This window comes from Gracilinanus agilis, chromosome 5, assembly GCF_016433145.1.
Source record: "Gracilinanus agilis isolate LMUSP501 chromosome 5, AgileGrace, whole genome shotgun sequence".
NCBI classification, from domain to species: Eukaryota; Metazoa; Chordata; class Mammalia; order Didelphimorphia; family Didelphidae; genus Gracilinanus; species Gracilinanus agilis.
Genome location: NC_058134.1, coordinates 217,446,847 through 217,474,121, shown reverse-complemented (window position 1 = coordinate 217,474,121; position 27,275 = coordinate 217,446,847). Strand labels below are relative to the sequence as shown.

The following is a 27,275-nucleotide window of genomic DNA, read 5'->3' as shown; positions in this document are numbered from 1 at the left end:
ACACATTTTTTAAATGCACAGCAAAGAAACAAGTTCAGAAGGAGGCAGAGAAGAGTTTTTTGAATTAACTTGTCCAATTTATTACATAATTTTAAAGCTAGAATATTTTTTATGGTGGTAAAGAGTTGGAAACCAGGGGGCAGCTGGGTAGCTCAGTGGATTGAGAGCCAGGCCTAGAGATGGGAGGTCCTAGATTCAAATCCAGCCTCGGACACTTCCCAGCTGTGTGACTCTGGGCAAGTCACTTGACCCCCCTTGCCCACCCTTACCACTCTTCCACCAAGGAGCCAATACACAAAAAGTTAAGGATTAAAAAAAAAAGAGTTGGAAACCAAAAGGATGCCCATCAATTGGGGAATATCTGAACAAGTTGTGGCATATGATTATTGGTTTGGGGAAAACCTGGGAAGACCAGAACCAAGAGATCACTGAACTCAAACAGCAATGTTATAAGATGATTAGTTTTGAATGACTTAGCTACCCTGATCGATACAATGATCCAGGACAATTCCAAAGGACCCTTGAAGAACCTTGCTATCCATCTCGAGAGAGAAAACAGATACATTCTGAGTGAAGATTAAAGCACAATTTTTTCACTTTATGTTTCTTGCTTTTTTTTTGTAAAATGGCTAATATGGAACTGTTTTGCATGATTTCACATGTATAATTGATATCACATTTCTTATCTTCTCAATGGGTAGGGTGCTTAGGAGTAAGAAGAAAAAAATTCAAAACAATGTTTTAAAATAAATAATAAAATGACTTTAAATAAACATTTTAAAATGTTTAATTGTATCATATATAATAGATATATTATTGATAATTAATACATAAATATATTATAAATAAAATATAATAATAAAGTAATTTATTTTTTTAAAAATCAAAATATAATATGACAGATTCATGGCTACGCACACCTCTCTTTTTGGTCTTTATGCAGAGAAATGTTTGCTGGCACAAAGTCAAAATAATAATAATAGCTAACATTTACATAGTATTTATGGTGTGCCAGGTATTGTGCTAAGTGCTTTACAATTATTTTTTTCATTTGATCCTCCAACAACCCTGTGAAACAGGTGCTATTACTATCCTTATTTTATAGATGAGGATATTGAGGCAAACAGAGGTTAAGTGACTTGACCAAGGTCACACAGCTAATAAGTATCTGAGGCTGGATATCAACTAGGCCAAGTGCTCCATACAACGAACCCCAGTAACAGCTGGGGAAGGAAGGCAGGGACCTGGTAGTAGAAAGGTGATTGGAATGGGAGTTATCTCTGGCTAAGGAGACAGCACCAGCCTAGGGTTTACTTCTACCCCCATACTTTCCTCTCTCTATGTGACTTTGACTATAATCACTTCTCTCCTTTGCCGTGAAATGAGGATGTTTTCATAAGTGATCTCTAATATCTTGTTATCCTGATTCCTATGATCAGGAGTCTAATTTCTGCTCTCATTTAAGTGGGAAGAAAACCAAGAAAAGGAGTAAGGAGATCAGACCAATGAGAGAAAGGGAAAGAAAAGTTCTTCACCTCCCTTTGGTGCAGAATGTAGAATAAGGGAGAATCTGGCTGGAAGACCCCTCCTCTCCCACCTCTCTAACCCTAGGCTTCCCACTGCAGACTAGGGCTGAGCTCCTGGAACGTTTATAGTCCTTACCTTTCATATCCTGGAAGAAAGTGAAGGTGGTAGCCTCATTCCAGTGCAAGGTGCTCAGCTGGGCCTGAGCATCCTCTGGGCTTGGATTGTCTCTTCTCACCTGGCGAGACAGAGAAAAGGAAGAAATGAAGATATTAACCAAGTCATCAGAGAATTTAGAGTTAGGTTGGGTTTTCTTGAGGGGGTGGAGCCCAGGTACAAGCCTTCAGGAACATTCAAGGATGGGCTTTAGGGATTGATGAGGCATTATCCCATTGACCTGGCATCCTATCCTGTGCTTCTCTCCCCAGGCTAGGTTCACCCTCAATCACGCACACCCCACTCCTCTCCTAGTCTCAAGGGGCTGAGTGAATGCAACACAGCCAAAGGCCTTTATCCTCAATATGTCAGCATGGAGTTTGGGTCTGACCATGATCCTCTGGGTTCTTAAATTGGGGGTCCATGAACTTGGTTTAAAGAAAATAATATATTCATTCACTGTATCACAACATGCCTAATTTCCTTTGGAATCCTCTCTATTTGACTTGATGCATTTAAAAACATGATTTTAAGAAAGTATCCATAAGCTACCCAGATACCACAGAGGCCAAGATCCAAAAAGGTTTAAGGGCCCCTGCTCCATTCCCTCCCTTTTTAGTCCGATTTTAATTAAAATTCCAGAAACACCTTCCTCCCTATCAAATATCAGGAAGTTTCCAGTTTGACTTGACCTAGTTTACATTCTCTAAGCCAATTCTCCCTTTGAACACTAAAAGCATCCCATAAAATCGGACATTCCCAAAAGATACGGCATGTTTGTCTAGTCATCTCTAAGACGTACACGTTTCTGTATTGATATTCCATCTTTTAAGAATAGCTCTGATATTCTATGAACTAAAGCCCTTCCTAGCTCTTAAATTCCATGTTCTCGAGGCCCTCCTACTAGCTATGATATACTATGTTCTAAGGGCCCTTCCAACTGAGATATTCCATATTCTAAGGATTCTCTCAACTTTACCATTCCATTTTCTCAGGTCCTGTCCAGTTCCAACATTTAGATCTAAAGTCCCTTTCCTAAAATTAAGGTAGAGTCAATGAAGCTAACATTTATTCAGGCTCACTCTGTGCTGGCTTTTACCCAAAGACCCTGCCCAGTGATTCAGAATCTGAGATTTTTAGGCCACCAATGCAGGTCCAGCGCTCAATCAGCCACAGGTCTCACCTCTAAAAATTGGTGGCCCTCCCGCACCTCCATTGTGGATTCTGTTCCTGGACCCGACAATGCTCGACGAAGCACCACCCCAGAGTGGTTATTCCCGAGGAAAGATGTGCTCTCTGTCCCCTTCTCTTGGGGCTCTGGACCACCTGGAGGACTCTGTCTTGATGACCCTCGAATAGCTAGAGACCTGAAGGGAAAGAAGGAAAGAAGAATGTTAAAGGCTGAGAGTCTGACTGCAAACGACCAATTTTTAAGTACTCTCCGAGGACTTCCTATGTCATGGGCTTCTTAACCTAGGATCCACAGACCATGGACAGATGGTTTTTCTTCTTTTTTTTAAAGATTTTTTTAGATTTGTGAATTCCTTTATCTGAAAGTTATTATAACAAAGTAAACACTGTCATCACACATTCAGGAGACAATCCAAAGTGAAGTTCTGGTCCACCTTCTTCAAAAGGATCTCAAGTCCTGAACAATCTCACAGTTTCCAGGACTTTGATAAGGAAAAAAAATCACATTTTAATTGTTATTAACATCTAACTGAAATGTAGTATTTTGTTTAATTCTGAATGCAGGTAACAAAACACAGTTCTGAGAAGGGGTCTGTGGACTTCCCCAGTCTGACTGCCCAAGGTGTCCAGGGCACTAACAAGGATAAAAACCTCTATCGTGTATACCCAGCCCTGTGCAGCCTAAGAGATATCAGCCTTGCCTGAAAGGAAGAGAAAAAACAGTAGAGTTTGAAAGATCCATGAATTGGAGAGAGGTCTCACTCTGAAAATGATCAGTTGGATGACCTTGGATAAATCACTCCCTAAGCCTCAACTTCATCAGTAAAATGGAGATTAGAGTATCTTCCTTAACTACTACATGAGGTAGAATAAGGCTTGATAAAATAATGAATGAAAAGAGCCTTAAAAATCTTTTGGCGCTATAGAAATGGCAGTTGCCATAATGATGATGTTAATAATAATTTAGCATTCATCTAGAGCAGTGATGGGCAAACTACGGCCTGTGGGCCAGATGTGGCCCCCTGAAATGTTCTATCCCAACGAGGGGCATTATTACTAATCTGATGAACACAATGAGTGGGATACAATACAATGAAACTTTGAAGGAGTTGCCTTAGAAACAGACTGACAGATGGGCATTTCCTTTCCTCTGGCCCCCTCTTTAAAAAGTTTGCCCATCACTGACAAAGAGCACTTTAAGTTTGCAAAATGCTATGGATCTGATCTCCTTTAATAATATATAAGCTTTGCAACTCTTCATTTTTTAAGTAATCTCTAAATTTTGCAAATCCTGAATTGACATATAAATGGGAAGTATTATTATGATTAATGTCTAAACTAGAAAAGCAAACATCAAAGAGTACCAAGCAAGGCCACACTGGGAACATGGGGAGGCTGGAGCTCGTGGACTCATTGAGTTCAGGAGTTCTGAGCTGAAACAGGATGCCGAGAGCAAGGCGGTAAGCATGCAGGAAGTGGAAGGCCACCCTGTTGTCTACGGAGGGGCAAACTGGCCCTCCTTGTCAGAGAAGTGGGGCACTGGAAAGCTCTCAAATTGTCCAGGATTGGAATGGGGCTCATGAGCAATGAACATTCAACCAGAGGGAAATAGGGAGAGCCAGTCCCCAACACCTCCCCACCAAAAAAGCAAGCCCAAGCCCAATGCCTGGAAGAGATGCAAAAGTATCGGGATTTCACAAAAATGCTTAGCACAATGTTGGGCACATAGTAGGTGCCTCGTAAGTGTTTGTTAACATGACTCAGAAAGGTCAGGAAAGAATTCTCAGAGGAGGAAAGAACTGAGCTGGGATTTGGATGATGGAGGATATTAGATGGGAGAACATGGCGGCCATGGGACACAGAAGGAGCAAAGGAAAAGAGCCCAGGATGCCCAAGTCAGGCGATACTCATGCTTGGCTTAGCAAGGGTCAGGCCAGACTAAAGAGGTCCTCAAATAAATAGCATTTCTCCAAAAGGTTGACTAATACAAGTCTTGTGGTTGCCCCCTGCTGGACACCATCTCCCATTTCCTCCTTGAATTTCCTGACCCTTGTTAAAAGCCAGCACAGCATCTCGAACCCATGTGGCACCCAGTGGGTCTGCTACTGCCCCCTCCTTCCAGCTTAATATCCTCGAGTTCCTTTTCCTACACTCGAGACCCCACAACCTTCACCAACACCCTCTGGGCTGCTCCATATTCTTGCCCAGGCTGTTTTCCAAGGAATGAATGCCCTCGCTACCCCGACTCTGCCTGTTGCATTCCTTCCTACATTTTAAAGCTCAAATATCTGAATGCCACCTCCTCAAGGAAGTCTACCCTCATCCCTCAGAAGGTGACAAAGACCTCCCATGGCACAATGATCATGAATTGGCATATATGGGGGGAGGGGGGAGTCTCTTTCCCAGCCATACTTGACCCAGATCTTATCTAAACTTTGCATCCCCCCTCACGTCCAGCGCAGGCCTCTGCATACAGCAGTCATACAATAAATGTTTATATTTACTGCTGTTACATCTTGTTTCCCCCCCAAAAAAAAATGCAGGCTCTTAAAAAAGCAGGGACTAGGAGGGCATCTGGGTGGCTCAGTGAATTCAGAGCCAGGCCCAGGGAGAGAGGTCCTGGGTTCAAATCTAGCCTCAATCACTTCCTGGCTGTGTGTTCCTGGGCAGTCACTTCACTCCCATTGCCTGGCCCTTATTGATTCTAAGACATAAGGTAAGTGTTTTTTGTTTTGTTTTGTTTTTAAGCTGGGACTGTTTCATTTCGGTGCTTATATAAAGCCCCACTAGATCATGAGATCATAGATTTAGGGCAGGGCAAGGTTCAAGTGGTGATTTTATAATTAACTATAATTCGCATCTATATAGCACCTGGGCAGCTAGGTGGTAAAGTGAATAGAGTGCCCAGGCCTGGAATTAGGAAGACTCACATTTCTTTCTTTCTTTCTTTCTTTCTTTCTTTCTTTCTTTCTTTCTTTCTTTCTTTCTTTCTTTCTTTCTTTCTTTCTTTTTTTTAACCCTCACCTTCCATCTTAGAATCAATGCTGTCTATTATTTCCAAGGCAGAAGAGTGGTAAGGGCAATGCAATGGGTGTTAAGTGACTTGCCCAGGGTCACACAGCTAGGAAGTCTCTGAGGCCATATTTGAACCCAAGACTTCCTGACTCTAGGCCAAATTCTCAATCCACTGAGCCACCAAGCTGTCTCCTAAACTCATCTTTTAGAGTTTAAATCAAGTTTCAGCCACTTACTAGCTGTGTGACCCTGTAAAAGTTACTTAATCCTATTTACCTCAGTTTCTTCCTCTTTTTTTTTTAAACCTTTATCTTCCGTCTTGGAGTCAATACTGTGTATTGGCTCCAAGGCAGAAGAGTGGTAAGGGTAGGCAATGGGGGTCAAGTGACTTGCCCAGGGTCACACAGCTGGGAAGTGTCTCAGGCCAGATTTGAACCTAGTACCTCCTGTCTCTAGGCCTGGCTCTCAATCCACTGAGCTACCCAGCTGCCCCCCAGTTTCTATCAATCTTAGCACTCTTCAAAATGTGACATCCTTATCCTCCATACTTCTGGTATGAAAAATAAGTACTAAAGGTAAAAATAGCATTTTATGACATTTATAAAGTTAATTGAAGTGAGTAGGTAAAACTAATCAGAAGAAATATATATATATATCATCACTATGCACACACAGATATATTCAATTCATTTATTCATTTAACAAATATTTATTGAGTACTTTCCCACTCTGTATAATCTATAAAAGGAGGCATTGAGGGGCAAGTAGCAGACAATCAGTCTTTCTATGCTCTCCATTCTTCTTATAACCTATATCCTAAAACTTATCACTTTTGTCCATTCTAGTGCCACAGCATTATCAGATCCAGCTCTTTCTCTCCATTCAACCCCAAACTACCCAAGTATAGTTGGCCTCTTAACTGGTCTCTGCCTCATCTCTCTTCTTTCCAATCCAGACTCCACATAACTGCCAAACTTATATTCCTAAAAGCACAGATGACATGTGGTGTCTAAAGCATGGCTCTACACTGCTGAAGAAANNNGAGGGAGGGAGGGAGGGAAAGAGAGATGGACCAGACCCTGTGCATAGAAGGGCAAAAATAGTCCCTGCTTCCAAAGAACTCGCAATCTAATGGACTATATATAGTAGGGGTATAATGGAGAGAATTCTGGGCTTGGAAGACCCAGGCAGAGAATCCAGACTCAGACACTTGCTAGCTGGTTGACCCTGGGCAAGTCACTTAACTTCTGTTTGCCTCGGTTTCCTCCTGGTGGTAGCCACAGTGAGAATGGGACCGGTGACTCCACAGAGAATACAAACTCCCTTAAGTAAAAGTAGACAGTAAAAGAAGCTCCAGCTATTGCATGTAATCCTGAGCCATCCTTGGCACTCTGCCCTCTTTGTTCTGTTTCTATATTATATCTGACCTGGCTTGAGGTTGGGGTGGGGATCCGCCATGTTACTTCGTCCTGCCTCAGCCAGGGGCAACTTGGCTTCTCCTGAGTAAACTCCCCCAATTAACCCTAATGAATAACCTATTTATAACCAAGCTGGCACAGGACCTTGTGCCCCTGGTATCTCCGTTTTCTCTGGGAGGGTGTGCCAGTCTCAGTTGGCATAATCAGGGCAGAACAGATCTGCCCCTTACATTTGGCATAGTTGGCCAGCACAGTGGGCCCCTCCGCATCTTGTGTCCTTCCATCACCCCACGGGTGGAACAGGGAGAAGGAGAGCCCCTCTCTCTCCGGGCTGTGGGGAAGCTCCGACCAGCTAATGTTTGTAAAGTGACTGGCGGAACTTCAGGAGCTGGAGAAACTGGAGTCTACTATTACCGCTATTGTCATGATTGCCTGGAAGAGCGAGGTGAAGAGGCTTAGAGGCGGGCTGCAGCTTGGGGCTTTCTGCCTCACTACCGGGCTGCTTCTCACTCAAGGGCTGGTCATTTAGTTAAGGAATAAGGAGGCTCATTGACCTGTGATTTCACAGCGGTGGTGACCTCCCAGCGAGGAAACTCCCTCCCCCAAGGAAAATGAGGACCTGCTCCGCAATGTTATCTCTCTGCAATCAGAGACATGCCTAGAGTTCTGGGAAGCTGACTTGTCCGAAGTCACGCTGTGTCAGAGGCGGAACTCGAACTCGGGGCTTCCTGGGTTCCAGCCACGACTATTTGCCGCCTTTCCACGGCACAGGTATCATTTAGAAGATAATAAATAATTACAGTAATAATCACCAGCGTCATCGCTCTTATTCTCCCTCCAGTAAGGTCCTCCTGTTGGTGTCTGAGCCAAGCCTGAAGAGAGCTCTCCACCTACCCCGGGGCGGGGGCGGGGCGGGGGACAGAAGCCCGGGTGGGTCCTAAGCAGCAAGCCTCCGAGGTGTAGTACAGCGCGCTGGCCACCAGGGGGAGCAGGCCTAGCAGGATCCCCTTGAATTTCAATGCTCACTCTATACTCAACCGGCCCATCTCATTCGTACCAAATTGTTGGCGGGGCGGCTCACGTTGGATTGGTGGCTCCTCCTGCGCGAGGACTTTTTTTAAATCTTACTATTTGGGGTAACTTTACAAAAATGCATATGCAAGATGGCTCGCGTTTGTTGCAAACAGCTGTTTTATAAGCTTTGGCATCGACTTTACGAGATTTTCCCACACATTCTTTAATTTATCATGAAAGCAAACTTTTATCACGGTGGGTACTAAGTGAATCAAAAAAAAAAAAAAAAAACAACTCTGACCTTCCGTCTTAGCATCCATACTGTGAATTGGTTCTGAGGCAGAAGAGCAGTCAGGGCTAGGCAATGGCCAGGGCCACACAGCTAGAAAGTGTCTGCGGCCACGTTTGAACCCTGGACCTCCTGTCTCTGCGCCCGGCTCTCTATCTCCTGAGCCACCCAGCTGCTCCCACTAAGTGAATCTGGAATGAACAAGCCATCCTTGCAAGACAGGGGCCAGCTTTTGCCTTTCTTTGTAACTCCAGTATGGCTACAGTTCCTGGCACATAGTAGGTGCTTAGTGTATGTAGATAGGGATCACAGAAGCGCAATTATGCATAGCACTCAACTGTGGAAAGAGTATTGTCATTATTGTTATGGTCGGAGTGCCAAATGCTTGGTTCACACTTCAGAAGGGCTCTTCCACTCATCCTTCCATTTTCTCTACTACTCCTGAAGCTAGAAGGATGATGAAAAGAGAGAGAGAGAGAGAGGCAGAGACAGAGACACTGAGACAGAGAGAGAGACAGAGGGAGACAGAGAAAGAGAGACAGAGAGAGAGAGAGAAGCTCTCCTCAGAGAGGCTACATTCTAATAGAAGGCAATACATAAAAAGGAGGGGCATATCTGCTCATGCAGGCAAGGTCAAAAAACAGTGGAATCTCTATCTACTAAGCAACACTACCTCTGGATTCTGTTTTTCCCCTGTGTGACTTCATTGGTATAGTGAGTTCCTTCTCCTAGCCTTGCAGATCAGAGTGTCCTGGTGCACTGAGACATTAAGTGACTTACCCAGAGTCACACAGCCAGCATGAGTCAGAGATAAGACTTGAATCCAGGTCCTCCTGCCTCCACTTAGGTGACAGGAAAGGTAGGAAGGAAGGAAGGAAGGAAGGAAGGAAGGAAGGAAGGAAGGAAGGAAGGAAGGAAGGAAGGAAATCAGACATTTACTTGTTAAATGACCCATCCAAACTCAGGACCTACTCCCATTCTTATTTGGACAGAAGTCAAGTAAACTACAACTGGGGGCTTCTTTCTCACCCACACATTGGGCAGCCATACTATCCCCCTTATACTTCCTGAACTCTGTGCAGTCACGGAAGCCATGCCCTAGACCTGGTACTCTGTCCCTTTTTATCTTTGCCATGCAGAATCTACTGAGGCTCAACTACCACTCCTCAAGGAAGCCTTCTCTAATCCCTCCACAAACTCCCCATTGCAAAGAAATGTTCTCTTCCTCCTCAAATGACCTTGTATTTATTTACTGGGGTGTGTGTGTGTGTGTGTGTGTGTGTGTGTGTGTGTGTGTGTGTGTGTGTGTGTATGTGTGTGTGTGTGTGTGTGTGTGTGATGGACCCTCCAGTAAAATACAGACTCCTTGGGGACAGAAGCCTTTGTATCTCTTGAGCCTGGCACAAATTGAAGATATCTAATAAATGCTTGTTGAAAAGTTGCAGTGTATGATTGTAATGGAATACTATTTCGCCATAAAGAATGATGAACAGGATGAATTCAGAAAACCCTGGAAAGACTTCTATGAACTGATGCAAAGTGAATAAGCAGAACCAGGAGAGCAGTATATACAGTACCAGAAATAAATGATGGTTAAAATGGGAGGGACTAAGCCATTCTCAGCAAAGCAAGTTTCATGATAACCACAAGGGAGACTCACAAAAGTGCTATCCACAGCCAAAGAAGGACCTGTTGGGGTCTGAGTGCAGATCAAAGCCTGCCATCTTCCAATTTATTTCCATCATGAGATTTCTATTGTTTGGGTGATATGTGTCTTCTGTTGTGACATGAGCAATATGGAAATAGTTATTACATGAAAGTATGGGTATAATCCATATCAGACTATTTACCACTGGGGGGAGGAGGGAAGGGGAGAAAAGGAGAAAAGCAGATTTTTAAATGTCAAAAAGTGCTTGCTTATACGTATAACTGAAAAAAATTTTTTAATTTTAATTTAATTTAATCAGAGTGTCAATGAAGCAATCAGCAAGCATCTATCAAGCACCTGTAATGTGCCAGCACTGTACTAGGCCCTGAGGATACCAGAAAAGAAGCAGCAGTCCCTGCAGTCTCATGGGGAAGACAGCATGTCATTTACTAGGTATATACAAGATATATAAAGTAGAAGAAAAGTAATCTCAGAGGGGAAGGTTTTAGTAGCTGAAGGAAGGGTTTGAGCAGAGTTTCAAAGGATGCCAGGAGGTAGAGGTAAAGAAAGAGAGCATTCCCTGGAATGGGGGACAGCAGATGCAAAGGTTTAGAGGTGGGAAATGAAGAGTCACATGTAAGGAATAAGGAGGCAAGTCAAACTGGACTGAAGAATTCAAGGAAAGAATATGTAAAAAGCCTGGAAAGACAGAAAGAGGTCAGGCTTAGAAAGGGCTTTCTATGCCCAACAGAGTTTATACACAATCCTACACTTAGAAGGAATCTCAGAAGTATGTCTTGTCTTATAGAGGGAAAAACTGTATCCCAGTAATGTTTAGAGACTTTCCCAAGCCTCCATGGAAAGTCTTGGGGCAGGATGAAGACCCACACCCTGAGTTCGGAGCCCAGCTTTCTCCTTTCTGTATGAGCTGCTCCTGGAATCCAGGTTTTTAATAACTTTTCACTTCTCCCCATCTCTACCCCATTCCCTGCCTCCACATATAATCCTGACTATCTACTCTCTTACTCTTACTCTCTTACTCTCTCTCTCTCTCTGTCTCTCTCTGTCTCTCTGTCTCTCTCTCTCTCTCTCTCTCTCTGTCTCTGTCTCTCTCTCTCTCTCTCTCCCTCCTTCCCTCCCTCCCCCTCCTCACTCTCAGTCCCTCTGTCTGTGTCTGTCTGTCTGTCCCTTCCTCTCTCCCTCCCCCTCCTCATTCTTAGTCCCTCTGTCTGTCTCTTTCTCTCTCCCTCTGTCAATCTCTCTCCCGCTCTCTCTCTTACAATCTCTCTCCCCCTCTCAGTCCCTCTGTCTGTCTCTCTCTGTCTCTCTGTGTGTGTCTCTCTCTTTCTCTCTTGCAATCTCTCTCTCTCTCAATCTCTCTCTCCCTCCCTCCCTCCCCCACCTCATTCTCAGTCCCTCTGTCTGTCTCTCTCTGTCTCTGTCTATCTATCCGTCACTCTTGATCTCTCTGTCTCTGTCTCTCTGTGTGTCTCTGTCTCTCCCTTTTTCTCTCTCTTCGTCTCTGTCCCTCTACAAATCTCTCTGTAGATACACTCTTCCCTCTCCTTCCAGAATGTTTCTCCTAGTATGTCTTCCCCCACCCCCAGGCCCTCTCTGACTATCTATCCCCACCCACCCCCACAACTCCCTGCCTGCCTGTCCATTGTCCCCCCACCAGCACCAAGGGCCTGGCTGTAGAGGCAGCTCCCCCTCCTCTGGCCTCCAGGCGGGGGCAGGAAGGGCCTGTGAATGAACTGCTCAGGCTAGGCCCACATTCCTGACCAGGAGCTGGACAGCAGCCATGGCCCCCCCTGCGGTGCTGGGCTCCAGCTCCCAAAGGAAGGGGCCGCTGGGGGGCCCAGGAGTGGGGCCGGAAAGGAGCAGGAAAGAGGGAAGGGTGGGTCCTTCTACCCCTTCCCCAGAAGCACACTCTGCACAAATAAAACAATACAGAGGCTAGAGAGCCAGAGTGAGTGTGTGTGTGTGACTGTGAGTGTGAGTGTGTGTGCAGGTGGGGGGAGGGATCCTTGCTCAGATTTTCACACTCGCCTTGGCATAGAGACCAGAGCTGGACACAGGAACAAGAGTGCCCTGCAGCGGGCAGTGAGCCTCTCTAAAAGAGACAGCTGCCCGAGCCTCCTCCCCCCCTGCGGGGCTGGATCACATGAAAGGGGGATGTGAAATCTCTTTGAAAGCACTGGATCTAGAGGCAGATGCCGTGGGTTCAAATCTCTGAATCTTCACAATGTTCCCTATGATCTGTGTGACCCTGGACAGGTCCCTTTCCTTAGAGTACAGAAAAGGATGAGGACGAACCCCCAGAGAACCACTCTGAATCGAAATCTTGGGCCAGCCTTCCTGAAAGGAGAACTAAGAGAGAAGAGAACATGGCCCAGGACTGAGCCTCCAGGGATACCCACAGTCCAACAGGGGGAGAACCAGGAGATGCCAATGTCAAGAAAACCCAGAGGGGAGAGAATCATCAAGAATGAACACTGCATTTGGAGTCCAAAGATCCAAGTTCGAATCCCAGGCCTGCTCCTGGGCCTCATTGTCCTCCCCTCCAAAATGAGGGGGTGAGACCAGATGGACGCTGAGGTCTCTGCCTAGGATCCTATGAGGGGGAGGTAGTCATGAGTGCAAATATCCTGCAGTGAGGGCCCATAAATTCTGGTAGAATTGAAAGAAGGGGTGCAAGATCACCAGGGCACCTTCTTCTGCCCTCCCTTGTCCATGCCCCTTTACGTACACCCACACACCCTAGATGTGAACCCTTCAAAGAAGTAAGAAATACAAGTGTCCCTCTCTGAACCTCAGTTTGTCATCTGTAAAATGGGAGTGATAGACTTTGAACTAACTGCCTGGCCCCTAGTGGATAAAAAGCACTTTCCTGCCATCAGGCCCCAGAGAGATGTCCATTGTCACCCTCTCTTCTCAATCCCATCAACACCCCCCAACCCCCATAAGAAAGGGGGAGCACCGTGTGACTGCGGTACCTCGTCAGCAGCTCAGAGGCACAGCCTCGGGCAGCCATGGTATCTGTCTTCCCTGTGGACCACAGGACATCAGAGGAGGAGGAGGAGGAAAGCCCAGGAGACCATGTCTTGAGGGTGATGCTCCCTTGAGGGGGGAAAGAGACAGACACATAGGTCAGTGTTGGACCTCAGGCCAGGGGGCCAGAAGGCCAGGGGATTAGACCCACTAAGATGTGGCCCCTTGCCCCCCTCACATCAGAACCCAGAGGCCCACGGTCCTAAGGTCAGAGGTCACTGTTTTGTGGGTGCCGAGGCTTGGCTCCAGATATCCCTGGGGCCCCCCAAGCCATCGGTGCCCATCTGGTGTCCCTGAGCACCTCTGCAGTCAAACCTGGTACTAACACGATCACAAAGACTTGGGGGATAAGCCAAGGCTAGATTAAACACCCCTCAGCTCATTCTTCTAGACTTGGCATCCCTGGGAAGCCTACTCCTGCTTTATATGAGAATCCAACCAAGGGATTCCCAAGTGAGGCATCTAAGTTGGGCTGGCATCCCTGAGGAGAAGAATCAAAACATAAGCCAGCAAATGGCCTAGGGCAGGGGCTCCCATCCTACTCCACCCCCGGGGGCACAGGAAATTGCCCCTTGTTTTCCCTGGTCCCCAGTCCCTCTTGGCACTCCTCCTACTCCTAATGGAAGGGGCCCAGAAGGCCTCAGCTAGGTTGGCCCATCTCTGCAGCCCCTGACCCTCCCCGAGCCCATGGCCTTGCCTACCTGGTATGTCTGAGGTGCTGCTGAAGGACCTGGAAAGGCAGAAAGAAAGAGGAGGCTAAGGGAGATGGACAAGCCAAGAGGGAAAAGGACTTTCCCTCCCTTCCCCTCATTCCACCTCTGGACAGGAGGAGGCAGGCAGGACGGGTTCCCAGGTCCTCGGCTCCTTTCTTGACCCAGGCTGGGACACTTTGGCCCTGAGTCAATGGGGCCCCACAGTCCCCCTGTCCGGGGCAGGCATATCCTGCATCTGGAGGGTGACTTGGGGAGCTCATTCTACCTCTTTGGGGGGGACGGGTCTTCCTCTCGCTGCCGCCGGTGGATGGAGCCAGCGCTAGGAGGGAAGGGGAGGATCGAAAGACGGTTGATTTCCTTCTCACTATCCACGGACTCCTCCTGGGAAGGAAAGATTCCACAAGGAGTCTGGGAGGATCCCCCAGGCCTCCCCTTTCCCTCCAAAGAACTCCCCCTTCGCCTCGATTCCATACTAGCTGTGGAGACCGTGAGCGGATCACCCAGCCTCTGGCCCTCAGGGTCTGTCTATAAAGTCAAGGACAATCTCAGAAGTCCTTCACTCAGACCCAAATCCTCTGACCTTTTCAGCAACTGTCCCATTCAGGCACCTTCTTTCTCCCAAGTCAGGAGCAAAGCTGGGGAGCCCAGCAGGTCTGTCGACCTCCAAGCCAGGCTCTGTGTGGCCTCCCAGACCTTGTCCCAGAGATGAGGGAGTCAAGCAATCCAGAGCCTTCCAAAGGACTCTGAAGTTTATAAAGGACTTATCCCCGAGGAGCAGTTTGGGGTTTTTTGGTTGTATTTTCTGATAGGGAAACTGAGGCCACAAGGGGGCACCTGACTGGTCCTAGTGATGGAGCCAGGAAGCAGCAAAGCCAAGATAATGGCTCCGGGGTCCTGACTCCCAAGTCCAGGGGAGTAACTGTTTTCTCTCCCTCGTGGGCATCTCCAATTCCTCCGGGGCGGGCCTCTTACCAATGCATGGGGCTCAGATCCCCCTGAAGTGGTGGTCTCCCCAGTCATGTCTGGACCCCCCAGCAGAGAGGGGCACTCGCTCAGACTCCAAGTGCTACTGACATTGGAACACAGAGAGTGGGAAGAGTTGCAGGCCTGAAGAGAAGGGAAGAAAGGTCAGCAATGGATTTATTAAGGGGCAGCTGGGTGGCTCAGTGGATGAAAAGCCAGGCTCAGAGATGGGAGGTCCTGGGTTCAAATCTGACCTCAGACACTTCCCAGCTGTGTGACCCTGGACAAGTCATTTAACCCCCATTGCCTAGCCCTTACCACTCTTCTGCCTTGGAGCCAATACTTAGTATCAATTCTAAGACAGAATGGGAAGTTTAAAATTATTTTTTTTTTTATTTGCACAGGACTGGAGTCAAGGTACCAGTCCATGGAGGTCGGGGAGGAGTTTCTAGAAGTTAAACTTCATCTATTTTGATTATAGCTTCAGGGTTAGAAGGAACCTTAGAGGTCACTGATCCAAGTCCTTACTTTAACCAATGAAGATACTGAGTCCAAGAGGAAAAGAGACTTGCTCAAGATCACAGAGAAAGGAGCAGAGTCAGAATCTGAACCCAGTTCCCCTGACTCCAGCTGTAGCATTTCTTTGTCTCTTCTGAGGCAAGCCTACAATTTACAGCATTAGAGAAGCACCTGGGGACACTGCCTTACCTTCATGCCAACACAGCCCTGGGCCCGCTGGAGCTGGGCTTCTAATAAGCCTTTGGCCCCCTCCAGCCGGGTGACCGTGGTCAGCAGCTCATCCCTTTCAGCCTCCAGGCCTCGCACCTGCTTCCGATATTGGTCCTTCTCAACCAAACTCTTGGAATACTGGACTTGAATATGGTCCCGGCTCTGGATGGCCTGCAGGGAGGGTCAGACCACGTCAGAGAGGCTGAGTCTTATTTGGGGCAACAAATTTAAGGAGGGATCATGGGACCATAGCTCTAGAAGGAGGCTTAGAGGTTGTTTTACAGAGAAGGAAACTGAGGCCCACGGAGAAATGACTTACCCAAAGGTACCATGGTAGCAGATGGCCAGGCCAAGACCTTTTTTTTTTTTTTTTTTTAACTCTTACCTCTTCTGCCTTGGTATCATTTCTAAGACTGAAGAGTGGCAAGGGTTAAGTAATCAAGGTTAAGCCACTTGCCTTGGGTCATACAGCTAGGAAGTTTCTAAGGCCACATATGACCCCAGGTCCTCCCAACTTGAGGACTGGCATTCTATCCACTAAGCAACATAACTACCCCCACCCCAGGCCAAGATTTGAACCCAGTTCCTCTGCATCTAAATCCAAGACTTCTCTCATTGCCCTGTATGTCCATTGCTCACTAACATCTGGAAGCACAGGCTCAAGAGACTGATAAAAAGGTCCTCGAGAGACACTAGCTTTGAATTGGATGAGGAACCTGGAGTTGGGTCTAACAAAGGTTTATTCTCAAAGAATCAAGGCCAGGTCAAAATGTGTATATGATTTAAATGTAAAGGGTGTAAATTAGGGGGACATAGAATAGTTTACCTGTCAGATCTATGGAGAGGGGAAGAATTTAAGATCAAAGAGATAGAGAACATTAAAAGACGTAAACAGAATAATTTCTATTCTGTTCAATTAAAAGCTTTTGTACAAACAAAACCAATGCAACCAAGATTAGAAGAGAAACAACAAATTGGGGGGAAATTTTTATAACAAATTTCTCTGATAAAGGTCCCATTTCTCAAATATATAAAGAATTAAGTCAAAGAATCAAGGCTAGAAGGGACCTCCAGGCCATGTATTACCATAAATCTCCTCTAGAAAATCCTCAACAAGCAATCATCTCAACAAAGATGGCGGGCCTCTCCTGAGCCCTACTCCCTTCTCAGGCAGTTGACCCACGATGGAAAAGAGAGCTCATCATAGTGACTTAGTCAGAGCTCTAGTCCCTATCTCTATCCCTGTCTGTGAAATAAGTAGGAACAGGATTATGGGATTTAGAGGGAAGCTAAAGGCCAAAGAAATCTGTACCACATTTTACAAATCAGGAAAGAAGAAAGGATTAAATGACTTGCCCAAGGTCACATAAACACGATGCTAGATTTTTAACTCTGGTCCTTTGACTCTGAATTCAACATTCCTGACTACACCTCCTTACATGCCACCTTGGGTTTTTTATTTTAATCTTAATTTTATTTCTATATCAAGTTGCCCATTCCCCGCTCATGGGGAAAGCAAGAAATACAATACCCATCTTATAGTCATGCAAACCATTTCCCCCTCAGCCATGCCCCCCCCCAAAAAAAATCAAGGAAATTTAAGGGGGGAAAATATGCTTCAGCCTGCACTCTGAGCACATCGTCTCTCTATCACAAAGTAAAGCATTTTCTATCCTGAGTCCTCAGGGCCAAACTACCTTCCACCTCTAAACAGCAGAATTCCCAACTCTAAGTCAAAAAATGTTAGCTCCCTCCTTTCCTCCCTCCCTCACACACTTGGGAACTCTTCCTCCCAGGATAATCTGGTAGTGAGCACATGGCCAGGCCAGTCCCACACAGAAGGGAGATGGGAGCTAGGCCAGTTTTTTTTGGCCTAAATGGCCAAAGGCTACCCTGCAAGAAGCAACTCATGCTCTGTCAGCATGTTTTCTCTCCTCTTTTATTATTTTATTGTCCTCTAGAAAAATCTTATCCTCCCTGGGTGAACTTAAGGGAAAAAAGGAAGGGAATATCCCAACATCCCACCCAGACTAAGCATGGGTTTATGCCAATGGCAAGGCAGGGACTGAAGCCCAGGTCCCCTAATTGTGGGAGAGGAAAGAGCCAGAAAAGGCCCTCCTCCTCCCACCCCACATACATACACAACAGCTGGGGGATGGCCAGGAAAGATCCAGTAAGGCAGAGATCAGAAGAAAAAGAAAAAAAGAAAAAAATCAGCCAGCTAAATGGAGTTGGCTTGGAGCATGGAAAGCTGGGTCTTTTCCTGCCCTCAAGTCCTATTTCCTCAATCAATCACATTTATTTAAGAACCTACTAAGTACCAAGCCCTGGGGATATAGAGAAAAAACAAAATCAGTATATTTCTTACAAGGGTTTTGCTTTTGGATTTTTTCCCAATAGGAAAAAGGAGAGAAAACAGATTTTTTTAAATCACAAAATGAAATTTTTATCCATTAAAATTAGTCTTATTAGATTTTATTTACTAAAAATTCATTTTTATTTATAGATTTATCTGTTCACATTATTTTTATTTTATTATTTTAATTAGTATTTATTTTATCCATTAGTTTACTAATTTGGTTGTTTTAATTAAAATTGTTATTTATAGATTTGTTTTATTATTTAATTAGTATTTATTACTTAATTTTATCCATCAAAATTAAATTTTTCATTAAAATTAGATTTTGTTAACTAAAATTATATTTTTATTCATAGATTTTATTAAGATTTATTTTATTTCATTTTCATTAATATTTTGTTGTTTATTTTTGTTCATTAAAAATTAAATAATATTCTAAGGGAGGAGACAACATGGAAATTGGTGCATCCAAGATGCATAGATAGGAAGCAAGTAAGATTAGAAAAGAAAGCACTAACAGGTGGATGAGAGCAGGGGAAATGTTTCTTTCAGAAGGTGAGTCTTAAAGGAAACTAGGATTCTGAGATTTGAGGCTGAAGAGGGAGAGCATTCCAGGTAAGAGAGCCAATCAGTACAAAGGCGTGGGATTTCTGAGCTGAAAGAGACCTCTGAAGGCAACTGAACAAAAATCCCTTCTATAAAATCCCCCAACAAGAGGTAGCTCAACTTCTTCTTGAAGACTTTGGGCAACGGGGAGCTCACTCCCTTACAAGGTAAGCCATCTCATAGACAATGCTGATTACTGGAAGTTTTTCCTGGCCTGGAAACTCATCTGAAACTTACATATTTACCCACAGGGGCCAGGTGAGGTGTTGAGTGTACATAAATGCCCACCCTGTTTGTATATTAACTTCTCAGCTAGCCTTTTGGCCAGGGACCTGGAAAGTGAGTGGTCCCAGGCAGGAGAGCTCAGCATGGGATCTCTGCCCACCCAAAATTCCTCACACACCATTGGCTGAATTTCCTTTGCCTCTTTTTTTTATCACTCTTGACCTTGTAGCTTTAATCAATCAATTAATAAGAATTTATTAACTGTGTGACCTGTGCAGCCTCCCTAGGCTTCAGTTTCACCATTGTTAAAATGGATTTGATGACTTCTAAGGTCCCTTCAAGACCTACAGCTAGGACCCTAGTATGGATCACCCACTACACATCAGGCACTGGGATAGATGATGAAGACCCCATTGCCCTCAAAACACTTATGTCCTGGTCATGGTAAGTAAACAAAAGAAACACAAAGGCATGTGAGTGAGGGAAGAATGTGATCAGAAAAAGTCTCATACACAGTAGAAAGTACTTAGGGATTTTGAAGACGAAATGACCAGGGATGGCATTCCAAGAAGGGGCTACAGCTAGTGCAAGGGGGAAAAGAAAGAAAATGAAATTTTGCACGAGACGAATAACCAAATTGTTTTGTTTTGCTTTTTCTTGTCTGTATTTTCTTTTGCAACATGGAACTATGTCTTATATGATTTCACATGTACAAAATCAAATTGCTTGTCTCCTCAAGAAAAGGGAGGAGGCAGCGGGAAAGAATTTAGAACTCAACATTTTTTAAAATGGATGTTAAAAAAAATTTAACATTAAGAGCAGCTAGGTGGCTGAGTGGATTGGAAACCAGGCCTAAAGACAGGAGGTTCTGGATTCAAATGAGGCCTCAGATACTTCCTAGCTGTGTGACCCTGGGCAAGTCACTCAACCCCCATTGCCTAATACCTTACCACTCTTCTGTCTTGGAACTAATACACAGTATTGATTCTAAGACAAAAGGTATGGGTTTAAAAAATGAAAATTAAATTTTTTACATGTAATTGAGAAATATTTAATGAAAGAAATAAAATATATGGAGGTGGGAGGGAGAAAAATAGCAAGAAAGCCAGTTGGGTCAGATCACCACATATATGAAGGCCAGCAATGTATAATAAAGCTGGAAAGATAGGAAGAGGTCAGGAGTGAAGAATTGATCTGAGGCATCTAAGGGAGCTATTAGAATTTATTGAACTGGGGGGGAAAGTGGCCAGACCTATGCTTTAGGAAAGCAATGAGGCCTTCCTAGTGGGCCAATAGATAGATAGAGCATCAGTTCTGGAGTCAGGAAGACCTGGATTCAAATCTAGCCTTGCATACTCACTAGCTGTGTGACCTAGTATAAATCACTTAACCCATTTACCTCTGTTTCTCCATCTGTAAAATGAGCTGGAGAAGGAAATAGCAAATCCCTCCAGTCTCTTTGCCAAGAAGACCCCAAATGGGGTCATAAAGAGTTGAACATGACTGAAAAACAACTGAACAACAAATACTTTGGGAAAGTGACCATAAGGCAGGGAGGCCAAGGAAGAGGCCATTACAATAGACCAGACGAGAAGTCTTATGTCTTCTCCATACATAAACCATCTCCCTGGGGAGGCTGCAGATAAGCTCCTGGAGGGCAGAGACTAGATTGTTTTTCATCTTCATATCCCCAAGGCCAAGAACAGATCTGTACCCACAGAAGCTGAACCCACATCTGCTAAACTGCATCCTAGAACTCAAGAGAGGGAAGGGCCCTTGGCAAGCTTTGAGTTCAGACCCTGCAACGTTACAGACAGAAAAGCTGAGGCCCAGCTTAGAAAGACCCTTCGGAGTCACCGTGTCCACGTTTCTCATTCCAGACTCTTCCTACTGAAAAGGACCTCAGAGCACCCAGCCCAAACCAAACCTGACCAACGTTCACCCAAAGGCTGCATAACTGAGCTTGATTGGAAAAACCTTTTCAGTTCAAAATCTAGGCTCCCTATGCCCAGGCAGTCTTGGACAATTTGCCCTCCTTCTCTCCCGCTCAGTCTTCTCATCTGTAAAATTGGACGTGGGGTTGAATTGAGTGGCCTTCGATCCCCTTCTTAATCCCAGGCTCACTCTTTCCATCAACTATTCTGTAGGTGGCCTTTCCTGGCTGGGTCTTCTATCTCACCCTATCGATACCATCAGCCACAACTTAACCTCTAGAGGCCTCCGAGGCCAGGCTCCTCCTTCCTCTGCTCTCCTGGCCTCAAGGGCCTGTTCTTCCCCTTAGTTACCCAAGACCACCAAAGTTGGCCTTTTTATTCCAGCAAACAATAAAACATAGGAAAAAGCAAGAAAATCCCAGCATCCCAAAGTGTTGAGTTATAGATTCCAGGAAACTTATCTTAAGATAAAGCCAGTCACTTGGGGCCAGCAGCAGCTTCCTGGACTAGCTGGCCCTATTCCCATCTCCCTCCTATCTGACCACATGGCCAACCACCCTCCCAGTGCCTCAGATGGATGGTCCTTCAAGTCCTCAGCCGGAGCTGTTCCACCAGCAACCAGCTCCCTTCTATTCCTTAAGCCAGTGGCTTCTCTCGGACTCCTATCAGTTCCTTACCAAGAGCACTCTAGAAGGGGATGGAAATGATGGCCAGAGAGCATTCACTCCATCTCTTCCTACTTCAGGAAAGAGATGAAAAGTCATCATAGAAAAACCATATTTAAATAATAGTTAAAAAGGAGTGACAATAGGGGGCAGCTGGGTAGCTCAGTGGATTGAGAGCCAGACCTAGAGACAGGAGGTCCTAGGTTCAAATCTGGCCTCAGACACGTCCCAGCTGTGTGACCCTGGGCAAGTCACTTGACCCCCATTGCCTAGCCCTTACCACTCTTCTGCCTTGGAGCCAATACACAGTATTGACTCCAAGACAGAAGGTGAGGGTTTAAAAAAAAAAAAAAAGGAGTGACAATAGCTTCTAGGAACTGGAAGCGGGTAGATTGAACTGGTGCTTGCCCTGGACCAGTCAAGGAACTAGGAGAGAAGGAAAAAGGCTGATAAAAGCTTCCCATCATTGTCCAGCCTGACCTTTGCATGGGAGAGAGAAGTGCAGCCACAGATTAGATTACTAAATGCTGAGGTAGTTTTTGTGGAGAGTTAGTGGTGAATATGTATGCTGGAGAGAAGCCAACAAGATCACAAGACCATCAGTGGAGAGTAGAGAGGGACCTTGAAGGTCATCCAGTTGAACTTGGAGTGTCATTGATATTAGAACTGTTCAAAATGTAGGCAGTTAGGTGGCTCTGTGGATAGAGCACTAGGCCTAGAGATGGGAGGTCCTGGGTTCAAATTTGGCCTCAGATACTTCCTAGCAATGTGGCCCTGGGCAAGTCACTTGACCCCCATTGCCCACCCTTACCACTCTTCTGCCTTGGAGCCAATACACAGTATTGAGTCTAAGACAAAAGGTAAGGTTGTTTGTTGATTTTTTTTTTAATTTAAAAAAAGAATAAAAGTCTTGACTCTCAAATCCGGAATCCTTTGCCTGGACCACAATACCTGACCCCTTCATTTGGCAAGTGAGAAAAAGGAGGCCCAAAGAATAGAGAGGATTTGCTCGTGGTCACATACATTATTAAACGGCAGAACCAGGGACCTGGGAGACTGGGGAATTGGGAAGGGCGAGAACTGGCAGCCGTGCCCAACGGGGTTAGTCTAGCTCCTCTACTCTTGGGTCATCACTGTGGATGGATCGAGGTCAAAGTCATGCTTTCTGTGTCTCCTGAGCCCCAAAAGAACACCTACCACCGAATCTCAGATTCTTCCCATTGGCAAGGATCTCAGAACACAGAACCCAACCCAAACCTGACCAAGAATCCCTTTGACCAGAATAAGGAACGAGTGATGATGATGATGATGGGAAGTCAAGGCCAGACTAGCCCTTCCTCTCTCCCTAAGTGATACCAACTGGGCTGGGTCCCAGTTTCCAAATCATGAGAGCAGCAATGAATGAATAAATGGTGTTGGGCATCAAGTACAGGCAGGCTGCCATATTAGCAAGGTCCCCCTTCCCCCCTAACACAAAGGGAAAGGGTCATTTCTTTTCCAAGCCAGGAGACAAGCTTCTACCCTGGGATGCAGGGAACAAGTCAGGGGCTCTTGGGGGAGCCTAGATGGGGCACAAGGGAAGCTTACCTGGTCCCTCTCCTTCTCGATCTCCTCTAGCTGCACCAGGACAGTGGCCATGCGGTGTTTATAGAGGCCGCAGTCTTTTTGCAGGGTTCGATGTTTGAGCTGCAGGTCTTCCATCTCCTGTAGATACTGGGGGGAAGGTGGGGAGGGTCAAACATTTACAAGCAGAACTCACATTTCCATGGCACTTAACAGTTTCCATAAGGCTTTCCTCTCTCATAGCCCTTAAGAAATTCAAAAGAGATACTATATAGAAACTGCTGTGAAAACCTGGAAGCATCTAGATGAGGTGACCTAATGGATAGAGTGGGGACTCAAGAAGACCAGAATTCAAATCCTACCTCAGATGCTAACCAGCTGTGAGACCCTGAATGAGTCATTCAACTTCAGTTTCCTCATCTACAAAATAGCACCTCTTTCACATGTAAACCCCAGTAGAATTGAATGTCAGCTATGGGAGGGGGGTGGGGGAAGTGGAGGGAAAGAAAACAGATCTTGTAACCGTGGAGGGATATTCTAAATTAATCAATTAAATAAACCCCCCCAAAAAAAGAAAGAAAATAGCACCTCCTTTACAGGGTGTTTCCTGAGGAGTAAATTAAAAAATGTATAAAGTGCTTTGCAAACTTTAAAGCAAGATAGAAATGCCAGCTGCTGTTATTGCTCAATGTTAGAGGCTTTGCGGAAGAGGGAAAGTTTGAGTGTCCCTATTTTGCAGATCACAGATTTAGGGATAGACCTAGGGGTGTGCTTTGAGATCATCTAGTCCAACCCCCTCATTTTCCAGTTGAGGAAACTAAGGTTGTCTCCCATTAGACTGCAAGCTCTTAGAGGGCAGGGACTGTCTTTTGTCTCTTTTTGCCTCCTCCACGGCACATAGTAGGTGCTTAATAAATGTTTATTGATTGGCTGATAGAGGCAGTGACTTCCCTAAGGTCACACAGCTATCAAGCAGGGAACTTGGAACTTGAACCCAGGTTCGTACAGCCAAATGAAAGTCCTTTTCCAGATCCCCCCCACACTACAAACCCCACAGTGAGTCAGGGTGAATATGGCCATCAGACAGAAGGTATGTTCCTTGGGGTAGAGGTTTTACTGAATTAATTTTTCATCATAACAATGGAACGGAGCAGGGTCGATGGAGCCAGTGGGAGCGGACTCGGTGACCTTGGCCCAGTTAGGGCCATGATTTAATAGACTGGGTGAGCCCAGAACAGGCCCCTCTAGGGGAATGACTAAACCAGTGATAGCTGAGGAATACAGCGGCCTCTTACGGAGCCCCTGACAAACAAATCTGAGGGATTCAGAGAGCCATCTGAAGATGAAGAACGGTTTCTTAGTGAACAGAGCATTGGGTTTGGATTCCAGAAGACCTGGGTTCAAATCCTGCTTCTGAGGATATTGTGTGTTTGTTTTTTAAATCCTTCTTTTCTGCCTGAGTAATAATCGAAGACAGAAGGGCATTGGGTAGGCAAATGGGGCTGAGTAGCTTGTCCAGGGTCATACAATTGGAAGTGTCTGAGGCCAGATTTGGACCCAGCTCACCCTCTGGGTCACCCAGCTGCCTCCCTGCTTCTGTGGCTGGCTGAGGGACCCCGAGCCTGAGTTTCCACATCTGTAAAAGGAAGCAGACCTCTGAGGTCCCTTCTAGCTCTCAATCTGTGATAACATCATTGGCCTTCCTGTGTATTCTCGGGGTTCAGCACAGTATTTTTAGTAGCTTTTAATAAATAATTTCTGGGGGCAGCTGGGTGGCTCGGTGGATGGAGAGCCAGGGCTAGAGACGGAAGGTCCTGGGTTCAAATCTAGTCTCAGACACCTCCTAGCTGTGTGGCCCTGAGCAAGTCCCTTAGCCCCCATTGTCTAGCCCTTCCTGGCCTTCTATCTTGGAAGCAATCGCGGAATCGATTCTAAGCCAGAAGGTAAGGGGTTTTAGACAAAATTACTAAACAAATAAAGGATTGTTCGCTGACTGGCAGATGTCAAACGAGCCAGACGGGGGCAGGATAAGGTACGTGGCTGCCAGAGAGGCACACGAGCCCGGCTGAAAGGCAAAGAGCAATATGGGTTGAGGTGAGAAGCCCATGAAGCGCCGGCCCTGCCCTCATCCTTCCCTCGGCTCCCCAGAGGGCCCTGGAACACTGCAAATGCTCTGAGCGTGGCTGAGCTGTTTTTCTGCGTTACAAGGAAGGGTTCAGTGGGAGGGAATGTCGATCAGGAAATGACTGTTACAGAAAACAAAAGGCATCAGTGAGGCTTGTTTTTAAAAGAGCAGATGGGACCCTGGGGAAACAGCCAGTCAGTCAGGAGCTCCCCCAAAGAGGGATCTCAGCGGCAGAGCGAAGGAGAAGAAAGCTGGAGGGAGCTGGAGGCCCCAAGGCCTGGGCTCCAGCTTATCAGCTCTCTGATCCTGGGCAGCCTCGGCATTCTCAGCTGCAGAATGGACACAATCGTGCTCGTCCGGCCTCCCAAGGCAGTGATAAGGAACACAAGGGTAAAGCTACGGAAACAGGAGGCGTTATTAGAAGATAGACGGCGATTCCTGAGGCGGCTCTTCCCCTCTACTGTCACCTCAGTGCCCCTCTGAAGACAACGGAGGAGAGGGACAGAGGAGGGAGTGGGAGAAAGGAGGGGTGAAAAAAAGAGGATCCCAATTCTAGGGAGGGACTTGGAAGGCCATCAACTCCATTATGTTACAGATGAGGAAACTGAGGCCCCCAGAAGGGCAGTGACTTGGTATCACAACTTTAGAGCTGGAGAAGACCTTAGAGACCAGCTAGTCCAACTCCATCATTTTGCAGAAAAGAAAACTGAGGCCCAAAGAGGCTAAAAGATTTGCCCACAATGTTGGAAAGTAAGTAAATGGAAGAGGTAGGGTTTGAACACAGGATCTTAGACTCCAAAACCAAGGCTCTCTCCACTCTATCACAACTTCCATTTATGTGGGCACTTGAAAAAAAATAAAACTTTATTTTCTGTCTTAGTAACAACTCCAAGACCGAAGGGCAAATTTACAATGCATTTTCCTGGCCACAACCTCATGCTGTCCCCATTTCACAGATGAGGAAACTAAGGATGGGTCCGAAAGGGAAGTTACTTTTGCATGATCACAAAACTGTAAATAGCTGAGATAGGATTTGAACCCTGGCCTTCTGGCTTCACGTTCAAAGAGATTTTTTACTCTGGCCTCTTAGGACCAAATTGCATCTGGACTTGATAAGATTGGGCAGACTTGGATACATCCTGGTTCCCGGGTTTCCCCTGCCCATCCTGCCAAGAGCTCATCCATCGCTAGCATGCAAATGGGTAGAAGGTTACCTTGTCCCGAAGCTGCTCAGCCCACTGGAGCTCACCCTGAACATCATGAAGCTTCTGACAGAGTTCCTGTCGGTCATCCTGAGCTTCCTTCCAGTCATGTTCTAAGATGTCCAAGATGATCCGTTCTGAGCCAGGCTCCTGAGGAACCACAAAGCACAGACACAGCTCGCACCACCCACTGCCCAGGAGGAAGAGCCCCCCCAAAAGGCAGAGGAGGGTCGGGAAGCACTTCCCTGCCGCCATTCCCAATGAGGGCCGAGCCACTCAAAGTAGCAACGGTGCCACATGGGAAGACTCGTACAGACGGATAGAGAGCGAAGTGAGCAGAACCAGAACACATTATACAATCATGACCCTGAAAAAATACACAGCATTTAAAGCCTCAAAACTCTGATCAAAGCAATGCCCAGCTAGGCTTCCAGAGGACCGATGACAAAGTCCGCATTCCATCATCCATCTTGGATTCAAGATGCAGAATAAGCCCCGTGGCCAACGTGGGAATTTGTTTTACTTAACTAAGAATATTTGGTTCGGGTTTTCTTTTTCTTTTTTCTTTTTTTAATTGGGGCAGAGACGGGAGAGAGAGAAATAAATGCTTGTTAATTGAAAAAATAAAGCAATAGTAGTAAATGTTGTGGAAAGAGCACACATGGCTAATGTGGAAATTTGTTTTGCATGACTTCATATGTGTAATGAGTATTGTATTTCTTGCCTTCTCAATGGGTGGGGAAGGGAAAGAATTTAGAATTTATAATAATATAAAATTGAATGGGGGAAAAGAAGGAAAGAGAGGGAGGAAGGGAGAAAAAGAGGAAGAGAGGGAGGAAGGAAGGAAGGAAGGAAGGAAGGAAGGAAGGAAGGAAGGAAGGAAGG

General features: G+C 45.8%; 1 protein-coding gene across 1 annotated transcript in view; it reads right to left on the bottom strand.

Moving 5' to 3' along the window:
- Positions 1-27,275, bottom strand: part of CARD10 (caspase recruitment domain family member 10) — a 56,102-nt gene that overhangs the window by 10,683 nt on the left and 18,144 nt on the right. The window contains exons 6-14 of the mRNA XM_044679545.1: positions 26,403-26,537; positions 23,088-23,213; positions 15,691-15,882; positions 14,992-15,126; positions 14,285-14,400; positions 14,008-14,036; positions 13,252-13,375; positions 2,864-3,047; positions 1,663-1,762 (exon numbers count right to left, since the gene is read on the bottom strand). Of these exons, the coding sequence (XP_044535480.1) occupies positions 1,663-1,762; positions 2,864-3,047; positions 13,252-13,375; positions 14,008-14,036; positions 14,285-14,400; positions 14,992-15,126; positions 15,691-15,882; positions 23,088-23,213; positions 26,403-26,537 (1,141 nt within the window). The remainder of the gene's footprint in view (positions 1-1,662; positions 1,763-2,863; positions 3,048-13,251; positions 13,376-14,007; positions 14,037-14,284; positions 14,401-14,991; positions 15,127-15,690; positions 15,883-23,087; positions 23,214-26,402; positions 26,538-27,275) is intronic.